Source organism: Suillus paluster (assembly GCF_016628075.1).
Source record: "Suillus paluster strain FC165 chromosome Unknown EDB91scaffold_48, whole genome shotgun sequence".
Lineage (NCBI taxonomy): Eukaryota > Fungi > Basidiomycota > Agaricomycetes > Boletales > Suillaceae > Suillus > Suillus paluster.
This window is the reverse complement of record NW_024537608.1, coordinates 65,844-84,207: the sequence shown is the minus strand read 5'-3', so window position 1 is coordinate 84,207 and position 18,364 is coordinate 65,844. Positions and strand designations below refer to the sequence as shown.

The following is an 18,364-nucleotide window of genomic DNA, read 5'->3' as shown; positions in this document are numbered from 1 at the left end:
TAGCAAATAATCATTATCGTGTCATCAACATTGATGATCTTTAATCGTGATTGTGTCGTCAACTTTGTTGATCTTTCTTCCCCCCCCCCATCATTTCTGATACACTCCATCTTCTCCAACAGAATGTCAGCAGTTGAACGTCCAGCGGTCCGCCGTGATCACCATCCTACTAAGAGAGCTCAGTATATCTGTAAGTCATCATATTACCATTTTTTTCATGTCATATTAATTTGATCTTCATTCGAAGCTGAGACTCACAAGGACAAAGAAAATCGCCAGCACCAGCAGGTCAATAAGGCCCAGGAACATCAAGAGAAGGCTTGTCAGAAGGCAAGCAAGGCTGCCGAACGCGAAGCTTACCAGAATAATACTGGACGCACTCAAGTCTCTGCAGTGACGTTGGGTAACGATCCTGGGGTTTGTTAGGTTTACATTCAGTAGTTGATTTTAATCACTCTGGCGCTATTAGTTTTCAAGTCAAACTGTGTCAACACCTGCCAGGGGCCCAGACTTGGTTGCACGGAACAGTACAGTGCTGCTCGCGCCACACCGGGTCACATTGGTATGGCTATTTATGACACTGTGCTTTTTCATTGACTAGTAATACTAGAACATGACTCCGCGTCTCAACACATTGACACCAGAAAAAGCGGCTGAGCTGTTGCGACTGCATGAGGCTGTGCTGGCAAAACAAGCAATGAGTCCAGTTGCTGCATTGTCTCGAGGTGAGTACCTGTATTTATTTAAATTGTGCCGAATTTAATAGCAGCCTACTATGTCTACTCACTTGCAGGTGGTCCCCACCCTAGTTTGGGCCTCAACAATACTATGACTCGCTCTCCTAGCCCAATGGACGAGGCCCTATTCGACGAAGCTATTGAAGGCTTGGTCGACTTCAACATGGATGGGGACCAGGGTAATGACTCGCTCGTAGCTGACAACAACAACAACTATATTGGTGATGAAGGTAGTAGGTCTCCATCCCCCAGCATCGAATGTGTGGGCAAATATTGCCGCAGAGCATCTGACGGTGATGACAACAACAATGGGCCAGTGTGGAAGGCTGTCAAGATCCAGGAAAGTAAGGGGCGGCCAAAGGCTGCCAATTACGAACCATTTGTTTGCACCATCTTTGGTGTTGCATGGGCCCTCTATTGTGGCCGTCTCTGCATGGAGGGTCCTATGCCTGACCATATGCAGGAGGTGATGTGGGCCAAGTTAGCATGGAAAGAAGCATGCAAGAGGTTACATACTCAAGTTGCTTATGATGCAGAGATTTTAAAAATGGTCAGTGATTTTGATCGCGAATATTCTATCTCTAATGTGCTACCTAGATCACTTCGCAAGGTTCCCACCTTCATGGCAAAGTCAAGACTAAAGTCCGGCCATATGTCGCAGATGAGTACGGGTTTGAGACGAGCACCAAGCAATCTGTCATTGATCGCAATATCATGCTCGCACGGGAACTCAAGAAGGATTTTGCCTTCGTTTATAAGGCAAGTACCTATTACCTTGCCATGTGTGTTTGCTCAACACGGTCTTTCTAGACTTGCTCCCCAAATGGTAACAAAGGCTTATACGGTGCCAAGATTATCCAGAAGGGGGTCAACACCATATGGTTCCGCGACAAGAAAGACAAAGGTGACAAAACTTTGAGTGAAGCGGATGTGATCTGTTAGTACCCTAAGCAATGCAGATCGGGTCTGCGGATACACCTAAGTAAAGTGGATGGCATCCGCACTCAGCCGCTGCCAAAGGAGGCAATAGAAACGACTGTATTCACCTAAGTAAAGCGGATGGGATCCGCACTACTCTAGATTAGCTACACTGTGGTATAAATGAATGTAAGTGAAGACATACCTCAGCCGCTGCCAAAGGAGGTGATAGAAATGACTGAGGGAAAGTATGTACCAAAGCACCTCTAATATATGGGCAAAAACCCGCTTGCTAACCGACCATGCATATCGCCTATGAGTCCATGACTTGTATTGAACGCACTCACTATTACATGTACACCCGAAACATTCCGAAACAATCTGATGCACCTTATTATGTATCCAAGCGCATGCACTTGCATCCGACCACACATGCGAGTGACAGATACCCGCGGATGGGTTTAGGATGGGTCGGATGGATGTGGAATATCATCTGGTTTTGTCAGAAGGTGTGCTATATCCCGAGTTCTACAAACCATTCCCAGAGGTTGGCTTTGCATTGCTTTTGACTGCGGTACCGTTTTTTTTGGCCATGGGGATTGAGTGCTGATTGCCGTCAGATTGAAAGTTGCATCGACGAGTGGAGCAGTGGAGCTCAAACGAACAAGATGTTCACTGTGGATGAGTATCAGGACGTGCTCAACGAACATCTCAACAACCTCATGGACTTTGACGAACACACCAAGGCTCAAGGCCTGTTACCCAAGCTGTTGTCACGTCTGCATGATAATGGCCGGTATGTCTTCATGCTTGGCCTTATTAATTTATCTTACCTTCATTCTTCAGCATTTAATCAAAGGCTGACCCACTTGGTCATGAAATTGGCTGCACCATGGCTTGTAGTGCATTTGAGGCTGCGATCAAGGAGTACAACGAATGCAGGGGTGTATCGAGTGATGATGACGAAGATGAGTAGTAGGGTACATCACTATATCATAGTATTGCCAATGCATGCTATTTTGACAGTTTTGCAAATGGTTTGAGTGACTGTGTGGAATTACTGTCAACTATAGACTTATACTGCCGACGACCACACATATGGTTGGTCCTATAGAGTACTACATTAACCTACTTCTGCAATGCAGGTACTGGACTCAGCAGCCACCAAGCACTATTGCAAGCTATATTGTGACAACACCACGCTACCAGGTGTTTGAGAGTGGGAGGGGGGGTAGCTACCCAACTACTCACACAACATAGGCTATGTAGTACTACCCTGCAGCCCCACTTTTTACTGATGCAAGGTGCTGTCCTGCTGATTTGGGATGGTAGCCAGAGTGTGATGGTTTCTGGTGTAGCTACTGCAGCAGCTATGCCACCAGATACTGAACTCTCGCTGACACGTAGTGCAGCGAGCGACGGCATGTATAGTTCCTGTAATTTAGTCTAGGTGTCGATCTTGCATTGCAGAGTGTTATTCTGCTGAAGTATCTTCCCTTCTTGATTGTCTGATGCATGGACTCCAAGGCCGGCTCTGTCAGCTTTCATTTGCCATCTAGAAAAAAGTAAGTCCAAGATCTCATATGCAGCGCTTGGGGGACTTACTGTTGTTCCTCAAGTTCTAAGCCGGTACTGATCAATACACTAGGAGTACAGTCCTCATGTAGCACAAGGCAAGTCCCTGTTTGAATATCATTCTGGTCATCCCTAGCCAGTTCCAGTCACACAGAAGCCATAGTGATAGTTACAATGCACAGAAAGATCAGCACACAGTGACTGATGATGATCCATACATACTTTCCACCCTTTGTTCGAGAGGATTTGGCTTTGCAGGGTCATGCTCCCAAGCCTCCACCTGTTCTCTCCACTGGGCGAGAGTGGCACTATATTCACCTCTCAAACCTTCTTCAAGGTTGTCAAGGGCTTTGTGATGATCCTGTCACTCCGGTAATGCATCCTTCATCTTGTGAAGCATAGTATGACCTGATAATAAAGGAGGTCAGCCCAAATACACTCTTCAAGACCAAAACTGCCTCAGCATAGTAAGGGGTCGATGTATTATCAAGACGACTCTGCACAATCGAGTGTTGGAGTAGTTGAGGTTAAGGTATCCAGTTGCAATAAAGTATGATTTCAATGAAAATGTATGAACCAAGTTTAACTACCTTTTTCCAATTTGAGTCTCCAAAGTAGTTGTCAAGGGTGTCTCGCCATGCACCAGGACCCATCTATTTAGTACTTGAAGCAACGGGGTTGATATTGGCCCAGCCATGCTCGGGTGCTTCTCCATTAGTCCGACCAACCCCACACTTGAAATTGAATGAGAATGAGGTTTGACACTCCTTGATATGAGCAGGAAGGTGGAACTTTGGGATGAAAAAAGAAATAGTCTTGAAAGTGGGCAGGAGGTGCATATATAACCTATACTAAACTAGAGGCTATATCTAATTGTGGTGTAGTGGTGAGCCAGGGATTGATGGGGAGGGTGTGGGAAAGGTTGATATTTGAGAGAATACCTAAAATGGCCCAGCTATGTTTTGGGTGTTGTGGAGAAGTTCCCACAGTAGGTGGTTGAAAATGCGAACATGTGACCCTGTGAGTGGCTGTGCGAAGGTAATGTGTTGCATTAGAAGTATCTGCCACTTAGCCTGTTCTTGTGCATTAAAATGACATTATAGTCTGCTCAGCCAGTTGTCATGAGACGCAACTCATATGACAAATTTGACAAATATTGATGTCCTGATCCACCATCAGCAAAACTCCCCAACGTATATATAGACATATATACACGTGTAGCCACTGTAACACACTGTAACGACTGTGACTAGTATCTATAATAGAGCCTAGAATACATACAAATATACCAAATCGATTTTTGTGATATGGTCACAGCCACGTTCCAGACCGTGTGATATACAGTGGCTCAAAAAACTGTCCACATGTTTGTGCTATTTTCACTATTTACATTATTGTATATGAATGGACAGGTAGACAGGGGATATGCCAGTGGGGTACTCTGTAGTACTCCTTTGGGGCATGAATTTGAGCCCTTGCCCGTGGGAATTTATGGTAATGTGGTGGCACTATAAGCCTTACAAAATGATGACTCATGTGGACAGTTTTTTGACCCTAGATTAAAATTATATAAATCATTTGTTATGACACCATAAAGTCATGCCACTATTAAATAAATTATGAAGTGGTGTCATTATGACATTATTAAACCTATCTCTAAGTATATAATGAAGTGTGTCCCATATATCATAGTCATAATCACCATGAAAACCATCTCCTCTGCTCAAAGGGATAATATCCTTTCTCTGTCTACTACTGGCCTCTCTACTTGTCAAATAGCCTCTAGAACTGGTTTATGTAAGTCTACTGTAGCCAACCTCATCAAAGAATGTCACCCAGACAAGGAAAACTCCAGTGGAGGTCGTCCATCCAAACTCACCTCTACTGATAGGAGGGTCATTATCCAACATATCACCACAGGAAAGGCTGATAATGCCGTCCAAGTCACTCATTATATCAATTCCATCATTCCTACTCCAGTTTCTTCACAAACAGTGAGGAATGTCCTTAAGGAAGCCAATCTTAGGGCTGTAACAAAGAAGAAAAAGCCTCTTCTTTCCATCACTCATAGGAAGAGAAGACTAGCCTTTGCCCTAGCCCATCAAAACTGGACTGTAGAGGACTGGAAGCAGGTCATAAGGTCAGATGAGACTAAAATCAATAGAATTGGGTCAGATGGGAAGGTACATGTGTGGAAAAAGAAGGGGGGCCCTCTTACAGACAGAGAGATTAATGGAACTCTCAAGTTTGGAGGAGGTTCTTTAATGGTATGGGGATGTATGGGGTGGAATGGTGTGGGATTGCTTGCAGAAGTTGAGGGGAGGATGGATGCTGAGCAGTATATGGATATCCTCCATTATCAGCCTTTCCTGTGGTGATATGTTGGATAATGACCCTCCTATCAGTAGAGGTGAGTTTGGATGGACGACCTCCACTGGAGTTTTCCTTGTCTGGGTGACATTCTTTGATGAGGTTGGCTACAGTAGACTTACATAAACCAGTTCTAGAGGCTATTTGACAAGTAGAGAGGCCAGTAGTAGACAGAGAAAGGATATTATCCCTTTGAGCAGAGGAGATGGTTTTCATGGTGATTATGACTATGATATATGGGACACACTTCATTATATACTTAGAGATAGGTTTAATAATGTCATAATGACACCACTTCATAATTTATTTAATAGTGGCATGACTTTATGGTGTCATAACAAATGATTTATATAATTTTAATCTAGGGTCAAAAAACTGTCCACATGAGTCATCATTTTGTAAGGCTTATAGTGCCACCACATTACCATAAATTCCCACGGGCAAGGGCTCAAATTCATGCCCCAAAGGAGTACTACAGAGTACCCCACTGACATATCCCCTGTCTACCTGTCCATTCATATACAATAATGTAAATGGTGAAAATAGCACAAACATGTGGACAGTTTTTTGAGCCACTGTACTGGCTGCCATGTTCCAGAGTGCTGTATGATTGCATCATCTTATATTTAGTTATAACATCAGATCACAATGATATCCCATAATAACCACCTATCATTGAGCTATACTAATACATGTGGTATGGTAGAATATAATCTAATGTCATAGTGGTAACTGCGTACCGATCGCCTGAACATGATATCACGAAAAAAGCATATGAGTGATGTCATTGAAGACTGCAACGAAAAAATGAGACATGCGGGTCCATGAGAGTACTGTAGAGTTCATCAGAGTAGTACATGGGCAGATGAGCCAGGTGATGTGAATGCGAATGGAGACGGTAAAAATGATATGGTAGAGTGAATCCTAATACAAGCGAGCGAAGGTTATAAGTATTGAACAGACTATGAGACAGTTGTGACTCACCTTGAATAACTATTTCCTTGCCTTGCGTTTCAGAGCCTTCTTGGGTGGAACAGCAGCATTCTTTCATTTGCACTCAGTAGGTTGAGTGATCTCTTCATCTTCTTCAGTCAGAGGGCTCTTGTCATCGAAAATGGCTGATGTGGAGGCTTGCTTGCGCTTGTGTGAGTTATCAGGAGGATTGGGAGTAGAAGAGCGTGCAGGTAAGACTTCTTGCGCCTTGTGCAAGTCAACAGGAGGATCAGGGGTAGGGAAGCGCGCCAACTCTTGAGGAGACGAGGTGGCTATCGGAGGATCTGGAGTGGGTGATTTATCAGGGGGAGGGATGGACTTGCCACGTGACTCTTGTTGATTATCAAGTGCCGAAGACGGTGCAGATGGTGTGTCCAAGGATCTGGAAGCATGTGCGGCGAGTTGCCGTTCCATGGCAATTATATCGTTGTCCTTGGAACACTCTATGTTCAGAGAATGACAAGGCTTGGCACCGTTTTCATTGCCAAACAGTTTCCTATATCAATGAACAATTTAAATAAATACATAGCGCAAAAATTCACTTACTCGTTATAATGTCCTAGCAGGGAGTTGACCCACCCCTTGTCCTTCCTCCCCCAAATAAGATTTACAATCCTAGTATAGAAGTCAGTGTAATAGAAAAGACCGTCATGGTCTTTCCATTTCTCAAGCGAGCTAATAGCAAAGCGAGCCTGTAAAATACAGACTGAGTAAGTTAAATCTGCAAAAGAAAAACTTACCTGGACCGCCACATATGCAATATGCTCTGCCCTGACTTCTTTCATCCCATGGAGCTTTGCATTGCAAGCACAAGTTCCGCTCGAGACGCTGGCCTTGAGTGCAGATGACGGAGAGGTGAAGATGAGTTTAGTAACCTGTATGTATTAGTATTGCCCAATATAATAAGAACAAAACCTACCCGCTCCAAAAGATATCCACGAAAAAGCCCTTCAATAATGTCTTCCGGGTCAAAATCTTCGCCTGCAGTGTTGCCTGGATAGAGAAAGGCGGGCCATAAGGCAGTGGTCACCTTTAATGACGCGCTATCAAACTTGTTCTTCATCCTGTAGATATAACTGTTAGTACAGATAACTTTTTTAAAAAAAACATACCCATGCGGATCCTTGGTGTATTCGACCAGATACTTAGCAGGACAATTTGCCCAGCTGGGCGTGATTAAACCCCATTTGAGCGCAGCTCTTGCTGTCGTCAGTGATGGGCGGATGGATAAGCTCTTTGTCCGGGTTTGGAGCGGCGTATGAGCCCATGCAAGACTTGAGGCGACTTGTGTCCTCAGAGCGCATATGATTAATCATATTTTGCATCTGCAAATACATAGTTAGTTGCAATTGATGTAAAAAAAAATGCGTACCTTGCCAATGAGTTGTGCGAGCTCATCGCATTTTTTCCTCCTACTGATTAGAGTCCCAAGGTAAGGCGCATGTTCATTGATGTATTTGAATGTGCGCATGTACTGTGCACAAGTGAGAGTATCACTGAAAATTGTGTGAGTATGCAAGAATGAGGTCAGAGTGCGCATATATGCACTCAATTGGACTTACCAGGTGTCCAGAATCTTCCTGCAGGCAGCCTTGATGTGTTCTTCTTCCATTTCATCTCCGTCCTTGGCCTCAGCAGCTTCTTGTTCCAAAAGTAGACTCACCTGGATCGCCTGCTTGAGATCGCAGAACATATCGAGGCCACATGGGATCCAATGTGCAATGTGTATGCACTGCTCCCGCGGCGTAAGGACCTTATTTCACAATCTTCTAGAATCTTGTCAACAAATGAAGTTTGGCTGCACAGAAAACTCACCTTTTTGTCGTTTCGATCTTCTTTTCAATTGTTACTGGGTTACTATGTCCCCTATATGCATGTGAGTTCTGATTGGAACAACTGATATTACAGTGTCACCTACCTGGCTTTTTTGGACTTATGTCTGTCCTTATCCAATGATTTAGTGGACACATCTGCCGCATTTTTTCCACGTTTGCTGGATACCTGGGGCAGTGGTGTGCTGGGGCGGGTACTTACATCAGATTCTTCAGAACTTGGAGATGTAGTATTAGATCCAGAAGACAAAATTGAATTAGAGTGTTTGCGGTGAGCCATGATGTTGGAGAGAGAAAGATTCAGATTAGATCAATGACGTGTTATTAATGTTTGTTTGTTATAATGAATTGATACCGGATATCAATTTTCTCGATTAATTCCATTTTTAGTCCAGGCTCATGATTGGCTCACACACACATAAGCACACCAAACTTGCATTCTCAACCCTAAACTAGGTGTACAAATGTCATGTAATGTACAATTGAGCAAATAAAATACTAAGTACAGTGCATGGTATAGTAGTACAGGACAAGAAGGAAAAATTACCTGGAGGCCACTGTCTACTCACATATCCTCCTGGTCCTCCTCCCTTTTCTTGACATAGTAATCCCATGGCGCAGTGGGATTTTTGGGATCTGGGTGAGGGTTACCAAAGCACCTGGTCAGAATTAATTGAGTGATGATTGAGTTAGTTAGAGGTCATCGTTCTTGACATGACTGCAAGATTCTGGCGGAGATTGAATCTGATATTGTTATGACTAACATTCACCGAATGGTAAAGATCAGATCACAACCACTAGGACTCAGTCACAGATGATGATAACAAGATAGGATTGAGCGTGAACGTCTAAGTCTACTACAAGTGTAGAAACGAAGAGGTTAAGTCTAAGGAGTACTTACGCTAACTAACCTACTTATATACATAACATTGAATAGGAGATATCTGAGTCTGAAAGAAATCAGCCAATGAGAAAAGAGTTGTATGATACTGCAGATGACTGAGCATGACATCATGATATATAAGCAGATGAGTAAGACAGCAACTAACCAGAAACCCAAGATCTGACCGGTTCTTCTTTGAGAAGCGAGATTGTTCTAGCTCGTGGAGTAGGGGAGCCAATTGGAGAAGTGACGGGAATTGAAGTCACGTGACCGGTTCGGTAACTAGAAGTAGCCGAAGGAAAACCAAGGAATGAAAAATGGTTCATATTTGGAATTCATGACAGATATCAACATATGATCACATCACATTACATTCGATCATATGTACTTATTTTCGATCATAGATCCATATCTTCCGTTAATGACAGAGGTCCAGGCATCGGGGGCAGTAAGTACGTTAGCCATGGTATTGATATGAATGTTGATAAACATAGCCACAGACTTGGCGAGGACTTCATATCACGGAATATCCCAGCGGATGTTGAATTTGATATTCCCAGATGTCTCGATCATGATATCACATTATTTTCGATCGTATGACCTTACTTTCAATCGTATGTATCAATGTCTAATAGGTGAGTCGCAAATCTTCCAAACATACCACTCAAGTTTCTGCCTTTACTAGGACTCCTTATCCTGAGATCTGCGAGATCCCACCTCCTCGGGGGTAAATATCCTGGCGAGGATTCACAGGATACTCCAATGTGGAGTTCTGGCGACTCTCATTAGTGCGATCGAGCACAGAGAATGTTTAAGGTACGTTCCCATCAAGTATTTTACATTGTGTAGCAGGATTAATGCTTCATTTCAGTCGTTAAATTAATGTAAATTCTCAGTAGATGGACCGTTTAAATATGATACATCAATTCTGCAAATAGTGAGACCTCGTGAGGACGTGTCCCCCCCTTCTGCGCATTCATTTAATCCATGGTTGATGACCTCTGCTGCATAGCTTGCAGCACAGCATTCGGCTCATGCAAACAGCTGTCAGCACATGTGAGCCAATGCGCACTCAATCTTTCGTTTACTGATCAGCTTTTCACCTGCAAAAGCAAGTCCAAGAAGAAGAAGCGAAAAGACAAGCGGGCATGTCGTGATCAATCCCACATGCACGTTCCTGAAGATGTCGTCATTCCAGATCAACCCAAGATTCAAGATTTCATGTCTGTCGATCAGGATGACAACTTCATTGACAATGATGTATGTATTAATTTGATTTCTAAAGCGGAATTGTGCTAACTACACATCTAGATTGAAATGTGTCGCGCACCGTCTCCCTCACCCCCACCTATTGTCTCCCAGTGCTCTGGACGGAGAATCCAAATGCCCACCCGCTTTGCAGACTTCTTGCCGGGGTCAGCGACTCACCTTGCGCATATGCCGCCCTCCACCCGTCAGCAATGCGGACATCACAATGATGTCGTCGCGGATCAACACGTGGATCAACCTAGTCCTCGAACACCTTCCCTGCTGCGGTCAGATCACAACAACTTCCCTCCTTTCATCCCCTTCGAGACAGAGCCTAATGAAGCAGGTCTCTATCGAATTTACCCTACCTGGCCCAGTGTACCCCCCCACGAAAATTCCCTTGAGAATGTTACTGATGCTACTACACTCGCTGGAGGTGATCGGGTTCTGGACCTGAGTCGCATCACCGAAGGATTGTCGTCCAAGGTAATCGAACAGGACGACCTCTACGCAGCCTTCTCCAACCCAACCTCTGGCCTCCTTATGGCTTACCATTACTCTGGAACCGGCCAGCAGTCAGTTGCAGAGTTACAGCAGCTCACTGGCTTCGTTGGTGATCCGCCATTTAATAATAGTGATGCCAATTCATTTTCCCATACCCGGGAATCCAAAAATATCGACGCCTACCTGGAGAAGAAGTCTAATCCATTCTGCCAGGAATATGGCTGGCGCCAATCTGCCATCAAGATCAGGCTACCTAAAGAGGGTGAGAAGTGGGACGCCGAGGCCGAGGCCCCAGAACTCGAAATTCCTGGCATGCATCATCAATCGATCACTGATATCATCGAGTCCGTTTTCCAGGATGACGTCGCAAAAACTTACAACATGACACCCTATCGTGAGTTCTGGAAATCTCCGGATGGACGGGACATTGAGGTCTTCTCAGAAGCATACTCTAGCCCTGAAATGGTCAAAACCTACCAGGAGATCAACGATCTGCCTCATGAAGCAGGTGATGACCTCAAGCGCACTGTTGCATCACTCATGTTCTGGTCTGATGCAACACATCTGGCGAATTTTGGCGACGCATCACTCTGGCCATTCTACCTCTATTTTGGCAACCAGTCAAAGTATACTCAAGGCAAACCGACTGCCTCTGTGTGTCATCATGTCGCCTACATTCCAACAGTAAGTTCTTCATTAATATCTATATATACATCTAACTCTAAACCGATCTTCAGTTGCCCGAAGATCTACAAGATCAATATATGGGTATTTTTGGCGAGCCTTGCACAAGCCAGGTCTACACGCACTGTAAGCGTGAGCTGATGCAGGCCATATGGGCTCTACTTCTAGACGAGAAGTTTATGCATGCTTACGAGTATGGTATAGTAATTAAATGTAGTGATGGTGTCACTCGTAGAGTGTTCCCTCATTTTTTTACATACTCAGCCAACTATCCTGAGAAGTGGGTACATTAATTCATTCTCAGATGCAGTACTAATGCTTCTCAGAGTTATTCTTACAGGGATCAAAAATCTGGGGCAGTGCCTTTGTCCGTGCTGTCTCACGAAGAAGAACAAGGTTCCTTTGATGGGATTGAGGTTAGATATGAAACATTGGATCAGGCGCATGCAGAAGGACGACAGGATACACCACCGAGAAGTCGATGATGCACGGGCACTCATTTTTCAACTGGGTGTGCCTGTTGATGGCACTTGCATCAAGAATATTCTCAATGACAAGTCTCTGGTGCTGTTATGATCAATGTTTCACCTAATGGCAAAAGGTATCACACAACCACTAGGACTCGTCAAGGATGAGAGAATCAGATAGATTGAGAGGTAAACGTCTGAGTCTACACTGGGTAGGAACAAAGAGGTTAAGTCTAAAGAGAAACTACGCTAACTACCCTACCTACATGCATAACATTGAGTCGGAGATATCTGAGTCTGTAAATAATCAACCAATGAGAAAGAATCGTACGATACTGCGCATGACATAGTATGACGTCGTGATATATAAGCGATGATGTCAGAGACGGAGATTAAGTGATAGGAAGACATATGGTTCTAGCCCTGGGCGTAGGGGATTCGATCGGAGATGTGACTGGTGAAATGTGAAGGGGTGAAGTTGTGACATGGTGATGATGTGATAATGTGAAAGGTAGTGGTGTCACGTGACCGGTTCGGGTTTGGGACATAGCCGAAGGAAAACTGAGAAATGAAAAATGATTCGTGTTGGGAATTCGTGACAGGTGCCCACTCGAGCAATTTTTTAACATTTGATTGACTTCCTACATAACTAATGATATTTGATATATAGAATTCATTCTCTGTCAAGTTGTCACCTCACGGATTCAATCAATTTTGAATGTTTGTGGTCGATGAACTTCACGAATTCGAACTTGGTGTGTGGAAGGCGAAGTTCACCCATTTGATGCGCATTTTGCATGCAGCTGGTGGTGATGTCATCCAGGAACTCAATAGAAGGTGTGTATTTTAATTTTTTCATTACATCTACTAATAGATCTTAATAGATACTGCACTATGCCGACCTTTGGTAGAGGGACGATAAGAAAGTTCAACTCAAATGTGTCATCAATGAAACGTTTAGTTGCGAGAGATTTCGAGGATCTTCTGCAGGTAAGTGTCAGTTTCAACTTGCCCAATATGGTTACTGATGATCGTGTGTATGTATAGTGTGCAATTCCCACCTTTGAGGGATTACTGGCACTGCCTGATGATGACACAGACAATACTATGGTCCTGGATCTTTTATTCGACCTAGCAACTTGGCATGGGTTTGCAAAATTGCGAATGCACACCAAGGACACACTGAAATTTTTCGACACTGCCACGGCTGTTCTGGGCCAGATGGTACAAAGATTTGCTCGAACTACATGTAAGCGCTACCATACAACCGAACTACCTCACGAGTATGCAACACATGGACGAATGGGAAGCTGCCTTAGCTTCCAAGCTTCCAGAAGCAGACCTGAAAGGCAAGGCCAAGGAAGTTCTATCGGGTCCGAAGCGCAAGAAGCTTAATCTCAGCACTTACAAATATCACGCACTGGGAGATTACCCCAACACGATCCGACAATTTGGTACTACTGATAGCTTCAGCACTGCAGCCAGTAAGTTTTAATTTGAATTCATGTGTAGATACATACTGATCATACTATTTTTAATCAACTAGGGTGAACTTCAGCATCGGCACGTGAAGCTGTTGGTATTCGAAAACCCCCTAAGGGAAGAAGAACACAGTGTCAAGTATGACAAGGATAGAAACCCTGGGAACAACTCATGGGTAAGATCGTCAAGGCGCGAGCTACATTAGCATCAAGAGAAGGTGATGCCGGATCACAGCGCCGCCAACGTGAACGCACGTCTCCATCCGATCACTACCATATTTCCAAATATGCAAAAACTTCGTTTGATCTCACAGGATGGCTCAGTGAACTACAAGAAGATGATCTAGCAGTAGTGGTACGTCTTTTTTTTAACCTTTTAGAGTTATTTCATCTGATGGGAGGGACAGGACTTTATTCCGAAAATCAAAGATCATCTTCTTGGACATCTTCGCAGGGATCGAGTACACTGGAGATGAGCTTGAATTCACTGATGAAGAATGCGCCCAGCTAATCATTGCTAACAACAAAATTTTCGAGCACAGCATCCTCCGGATCAACTACACTACATACGACTTATGGCGAGAACAAGATTCACTGAACCCGCATACTCATGCCAATGTTATGGTCCTGTCACACGAAACCGATGATGCATGGCACCCATATTGGTATGCACAGATCATCCGGATCTTCCATGTGGATGTTTGTGACCAAAATGACGCTTCTATGGAAGAACCGCACTGAATGGAATTTTTGTTTGTGCGGTGGTTTGGACGCGACACGAGTTACCAATCCGGTTGGTCCGCAAAACAATTACATCGCATCGGTTTTCTCAGAGGCGAGGATCCCAGCGCCTTCGGTTTTCTGGATCCTGACGTCATCATTTGAGGTGTCCATCTCATCCCAGCATTTGCATCAGGCAAGACTAATGAGTTTCTTCCTGATTCATTTGTTCGACACGAGGCAGATCTTAATCAAGATTGGTGGTATTTCTATGTAAACATGTGAGTTTTTTGTACCTATCTACTTCTAATCAATTCACTGGTCTATTTCTAGGTTCGTAGATCAAGATATGTTCATGCGATACCGAGGGGGAGGTATCAGTCATGCTATATCCTGCGAATGGGATGAGTTCCTGCAAAGTGATGGGGTGTATGTGAATGAAGAGGCTGAAGAAGAGGAGAATGAAGCTGGGGAGGGAGATGGAGATGCTGAGGGAGAGGGAGAGATTGAGGAGGACGGATATGACGAAGAGGAAGAGGAACTGGAAGATGATCCCAATCGGATAGAAGCGGACGAGGGAGAAGATTTAGACAATCATTTTCTGATAGCGGAAGGCTACGGCACTTTGTGATTTAATATCATGTTTGTTCTGATCTGCTATCAATTCATCATATAAATCTTACTTAGTGGAGCTCATTATTGGGAGGCACATATAACAGTACTACAACATTATAACTACAATATAAGATCGCTACCACCGTGTCTCAACTGCGCTAAGGATCATGTGAGGGTGGTGAGGTGTTTATAATGTGTAATGTTGATATGACGCATGCATACATGCGTCATAATACTCGAACATTTTGATAATCCCTAATCAGGCTATGTCACGTGTTGTGACATTTGGGGAGTTTTGCTGATGACCGCGGCATTCGCAGTGGAGATATCCAACTTGCTGGAACAATTGAAACTTCTGGTCAATTGACGCGCATCTAGCTTAAACTTACTGCTCTTTTGCCGCGTCATGCTAGGTTATCGTCCGGCATTGCTGAATAACATCTTGTGGAGAAAGAGCCACTCCGTGTTAGCGGCTCTTTGTCCTTGATGAGTGGACAGGACTATATATATACAGTAGACTATCACATAATGCATAACGTTTGGGCCGGTCCCATTGTGGGGCAGTGAGAAATTGAATCATAATGCATAGACTTTCGGCGCCATTATGCATTATGAGATAGTACTTTTGGCTGGTTGGATAAGCTTCAAGCATCAAGGGTCATGTTCGGTTCAAATAATTCTTAGTGTATTTGGACTGTCGGACAATGTACAATTCATCCCACCTCATTCAACATATCTACAATGTCTGCACATAAACGAAAACCATGAGACAGACCTCCACCCTACCAGAGACAGCCAAAAAAACCAAAAGTCAAAGACACCCCAGCCACCTCTGCACAACCAGCAGCTGCAGCTCGCACTACACACCCAAACCTCACTCTCAGTGACTGGTTGACTGTTTTTGCATATGTTGATGCGCACCGAGCAATGCCACAATGTGACATTGTGAACCACTTCAAGAGTCTTCAATCAGGGGCTTTAATTTTCACGCAGTCAACTTTGTCGCATAAATTGAAGGAATGTTCGACTTTGGAAGCACGCATCAATGACAATCCAAACACTTTGTCATCAAAGAGACCACGCACCGTCACAAGACCTGATGTCGACAGGGCACTATTTTTGTGGGTTAGGCACATGGAAGAAAAGGGCGAGCAGGTCAATGGACCAATGCTGAAGGAAAAGCGGCGGAAATTTGAAGAACTGTTTGGAGTGCCAGAGGAGGAACAGCTTTCAGGAGATGGGTGGTTGACACCATTTTGTAAGGCTTACAAAATGCAGGAGCATTGACGGCATGGGGAAGCAGGATCAGTTGATCTTGATGCTGTTGACCTTGAACGTAAACGATGTGCCAAGATCTTGTCTAAATTTGCTCCCCGAGATCGGTGGAACTTTGATGAAACAAGTTTGTTTCCTTTGTAAGTGTTCTTTGTGCCTAGTAAACTTGACTTACAACAATACTTATCATATCTAGTGCTCCACCTGATCGTGGTCTTGCAACGAAGCAAATGAGTGGGAAGAAGAAAGAAAAATTCCACATAACTGTTGGGCTTGCATGCAATGCTGATGGGAGCGAGAAGTTTGATGCAATCTACATCGGGAAATCCAAGAAGCCACAATGCTTCAAGAATAAATCACCCAATCAGCGAGGCTTCTATTACCGCAATAATCAGAAGGCCTGGATGACAGTGGTCCTCTTTGAAGAGTGAGACATATTTTTGGCTTGTTTAGTATCAATATGAGCTGACTGGACTGACAGATGGGTTAAAAAATTGATTTCAAGATGTGCAGCAAGAATCGGCATGTTTGTCTCTTTGTGGACAATTTCTCTGGGCACACAATATCCTATGAGCCAACAAATGTGCAGCTTGAATTTTTCAAGCCAAATATGACATCATTTGTGCAGCCTTACGATGCGGGAATTATCTGCTGCTTTAAGGCACTGTACCGCCACAATTTCTGTGCACGTGCAATTAATCTCGATGAAGCGGGCGAATGTGACATTTACAAAATTGATCTCCTCGAAGGGATGATGATGGCTTGTGCTGCATGGCGAGATATCTCATTGACAACAATCAAGCATTGCTGGGATCATACCCAGATTCAGCTGTGAGTGTTTTTATTTCTTATTCGTGTTATCATTCTCATTTAATCGCTATACAGAGACCCATCCACTCCAATTCAATTACCAGGTTCTTTGCCACATGCAGACATGGCTGCTTGGTGCGTTATTCGAGATTTCGCAACGACTGAAATGTCATTAGGGGAGTTCAAAGTTGATTTTGGAGGCCAATTTGGATGTGATTTGGACGTTGATTTGGACTTGTATTTGGATGCTCAAAAACATTGAAATCCGATTTCAACTTTGACATCCCTCAATTTTGACCTGATTTCAACAGATTTGACACCACCGTTTTCACTTTGCCATGTCGGAGTTTAATTTATCATTGTTCAACATTTGTGGTAGAATGCATCAAAAACCTTTGTAAAAACATCATGCCCTTTCGGACTGAATGCCAACAAGCTGCGGAATCCATGCTTGAGGCATATCTTGCAGCACTTGTAGCAGAATCCCAAGTCCTTGTCAATCCTACCTCTTCTAGTTCTGATTCGAGTTCTTCAGGAAGCTCTGACAGCTCGGAGTCAGATGACGACTGGCTGATGCCCACAACCAGTGATGTTTTACTTGGCGTGGTAGGCTCATTATACTCTCGGAGATACCTTGTAGACAGGGAGCCAATTGTCAAGACTGGCGAAAATTTGCACCTTCTCCTTGTGGAGTGGAAATTTACATGACCTGAGATTTTCAGAGCCTATGTTCGGGTAACCCCTGATTGCTTTGATGTGCTCGTCTCTGCCCTGCAGGATGACCCAGTGTTCCATAGCCAGACCAATGTCCCACAGATGCCTATTGAAGCGCAGGTAGCAATTGCTTTATATCGTTTTGGCCATTATGGCAATGCAATCAGCACTCAATTAGTAGCTCTGTGGGCTGGTGTTGGTTATGGCACTGTTCGCCTCATCACGCAGCGTGTTATGAAGGCCATCTGCAGTGACCGCTTTCGCCACTCTGCCCTTTACTGGCCAACATCAGATGAGAAAGAGGAGGCAAAGAGATGGGTGGAGGAGAACTCCTGTCCTGCTTGGCGGGATGGTTGGGTGATGGTTGATGGCACATTGGTTCCACTATATGCTCGACCTGCTTTTTATGGGAACACTTGGTATGACCGGAAGTCTAATTATTCTCTTAATGTGCAGGTATTTGCATCTCTGATACCTTGACAGTGCAAATATCTAATATTGGCAGTAGATTGTTCCGACTCCTGACTTGCGCATCATT

The 18,364-nt window shown here is 44.1% G+C and overlaps 5 protein-coding genes across 5 annotated transcripts; 3 read left to right on the top strand and 2 right to left on the bottom strand.

Moving 5' to 3' along the window:
• Nucleotides 1-123: 123 nt before the first annotated feature.
• On the top strand, nt 124-1,679 carry EDB91DRAFT_1084058 (uncharacterized protein; the record flags this gene model as incomplete). Its single annotated transcript, XM_041315709.1, has 7 exons — nt 124-190; nt 248-417; nt 470-562; nt 611-725; nt 794-1,287; nt 1,335-1,487; nt 1,548-1,679. The coding sequence occupies 7 exons, from the start codon at nt 124-126 to the stop codon at nt 1,677-1,679; spliced, it is 1,224 nt and encodes a 407-aa protein (XP_041174733.1).
• Nucleotides 1,680-1,957: 278 nt separating this feature from the next.
• EDB91DRAFT_1084057 (uncharacterized protein) lies at nt 1,958-2,631 on the top strand (the record flags this gene model as incomplete). Its single annotated transcript, XM_041315708.1, has 3 exons — nt 1,958-2,164; nt 2,276-2,451; nt 2,559-2,631. 3 exons carry the CDS (start codon nt 1,958-1,960, stop codon nt 2,629-2,631), a joined length of 456 nt encoding a protein of 151 aa, XP_041174732.1.
• Nucleotides 2,632-3,101: 470 nt separating this feature from the next.
• On the bottom strand, nt 3,102-3,883 carry EDB91DRAFT_1084056 (uncharacterized protein; the record flags this gene model as incomplete). Its single annotated transcript, XM_041315707.1, has 4 exons — nt 3,102-3,210; nt 3,261-3,336; nt 3,453-3,591; nt 3,821-3,883. The coding sequence occupies 4 exons, from the start codon at nt 3,881-3,883 to the stop codon at nt 3,102-3,104; spliced, it is 387 nt and encodes a 128-aa protein (XP_041174731.1).
• A 2,764-nt stretch (nt 3,884-6,647) lies between these two features.
• On the bottom strand, nt 6,648-9,773 carry EDB91DRAFT_1084055 (uncharacterized protein; the record flags this gene model as incomplete). Its single annotated transcript, XM_041315706.1, has 14 exons — nt 6,648-7,089; nt 7,140-7,285; nt 7,334-7,468; nt 7,513-7,657; nt 7,749-7,918; nt 7,966-8,089; nt 8,156-8,173; nt 8,257-8,346; nt 8,409-8,459; nt 8,512-8,594; nt 8,628-8,643; nt 8,854-8,877; nt 8,995-9,084; nt 9,697-9,773. 14 exons carry the CDS (start codon nt 9,771-9,773, stop codon nt 6,648-6,650), a joined length of 1,611 nt encoding a protein of 536 aa, XP_041174730.1.
• Nucleotides 9,774-17,820: 8,047 nt separating this feature from the next.
• On the top strand, nt 17,821-18,306 carry EDB91DRAFT_1056897 (uncharacterized protein; the record flags this gene model as incomplete). The annotated part of the gene is made up of 1 exon (XM_041314037.1): nt 17,821-18,306. A coding segment is annotated over one exon (486 nt), but the record flags the coding sequence as incomplete, so codon positions are not given.
• Nucleotides 18,307-18,364: the final 58 nt, after the last annotated feature.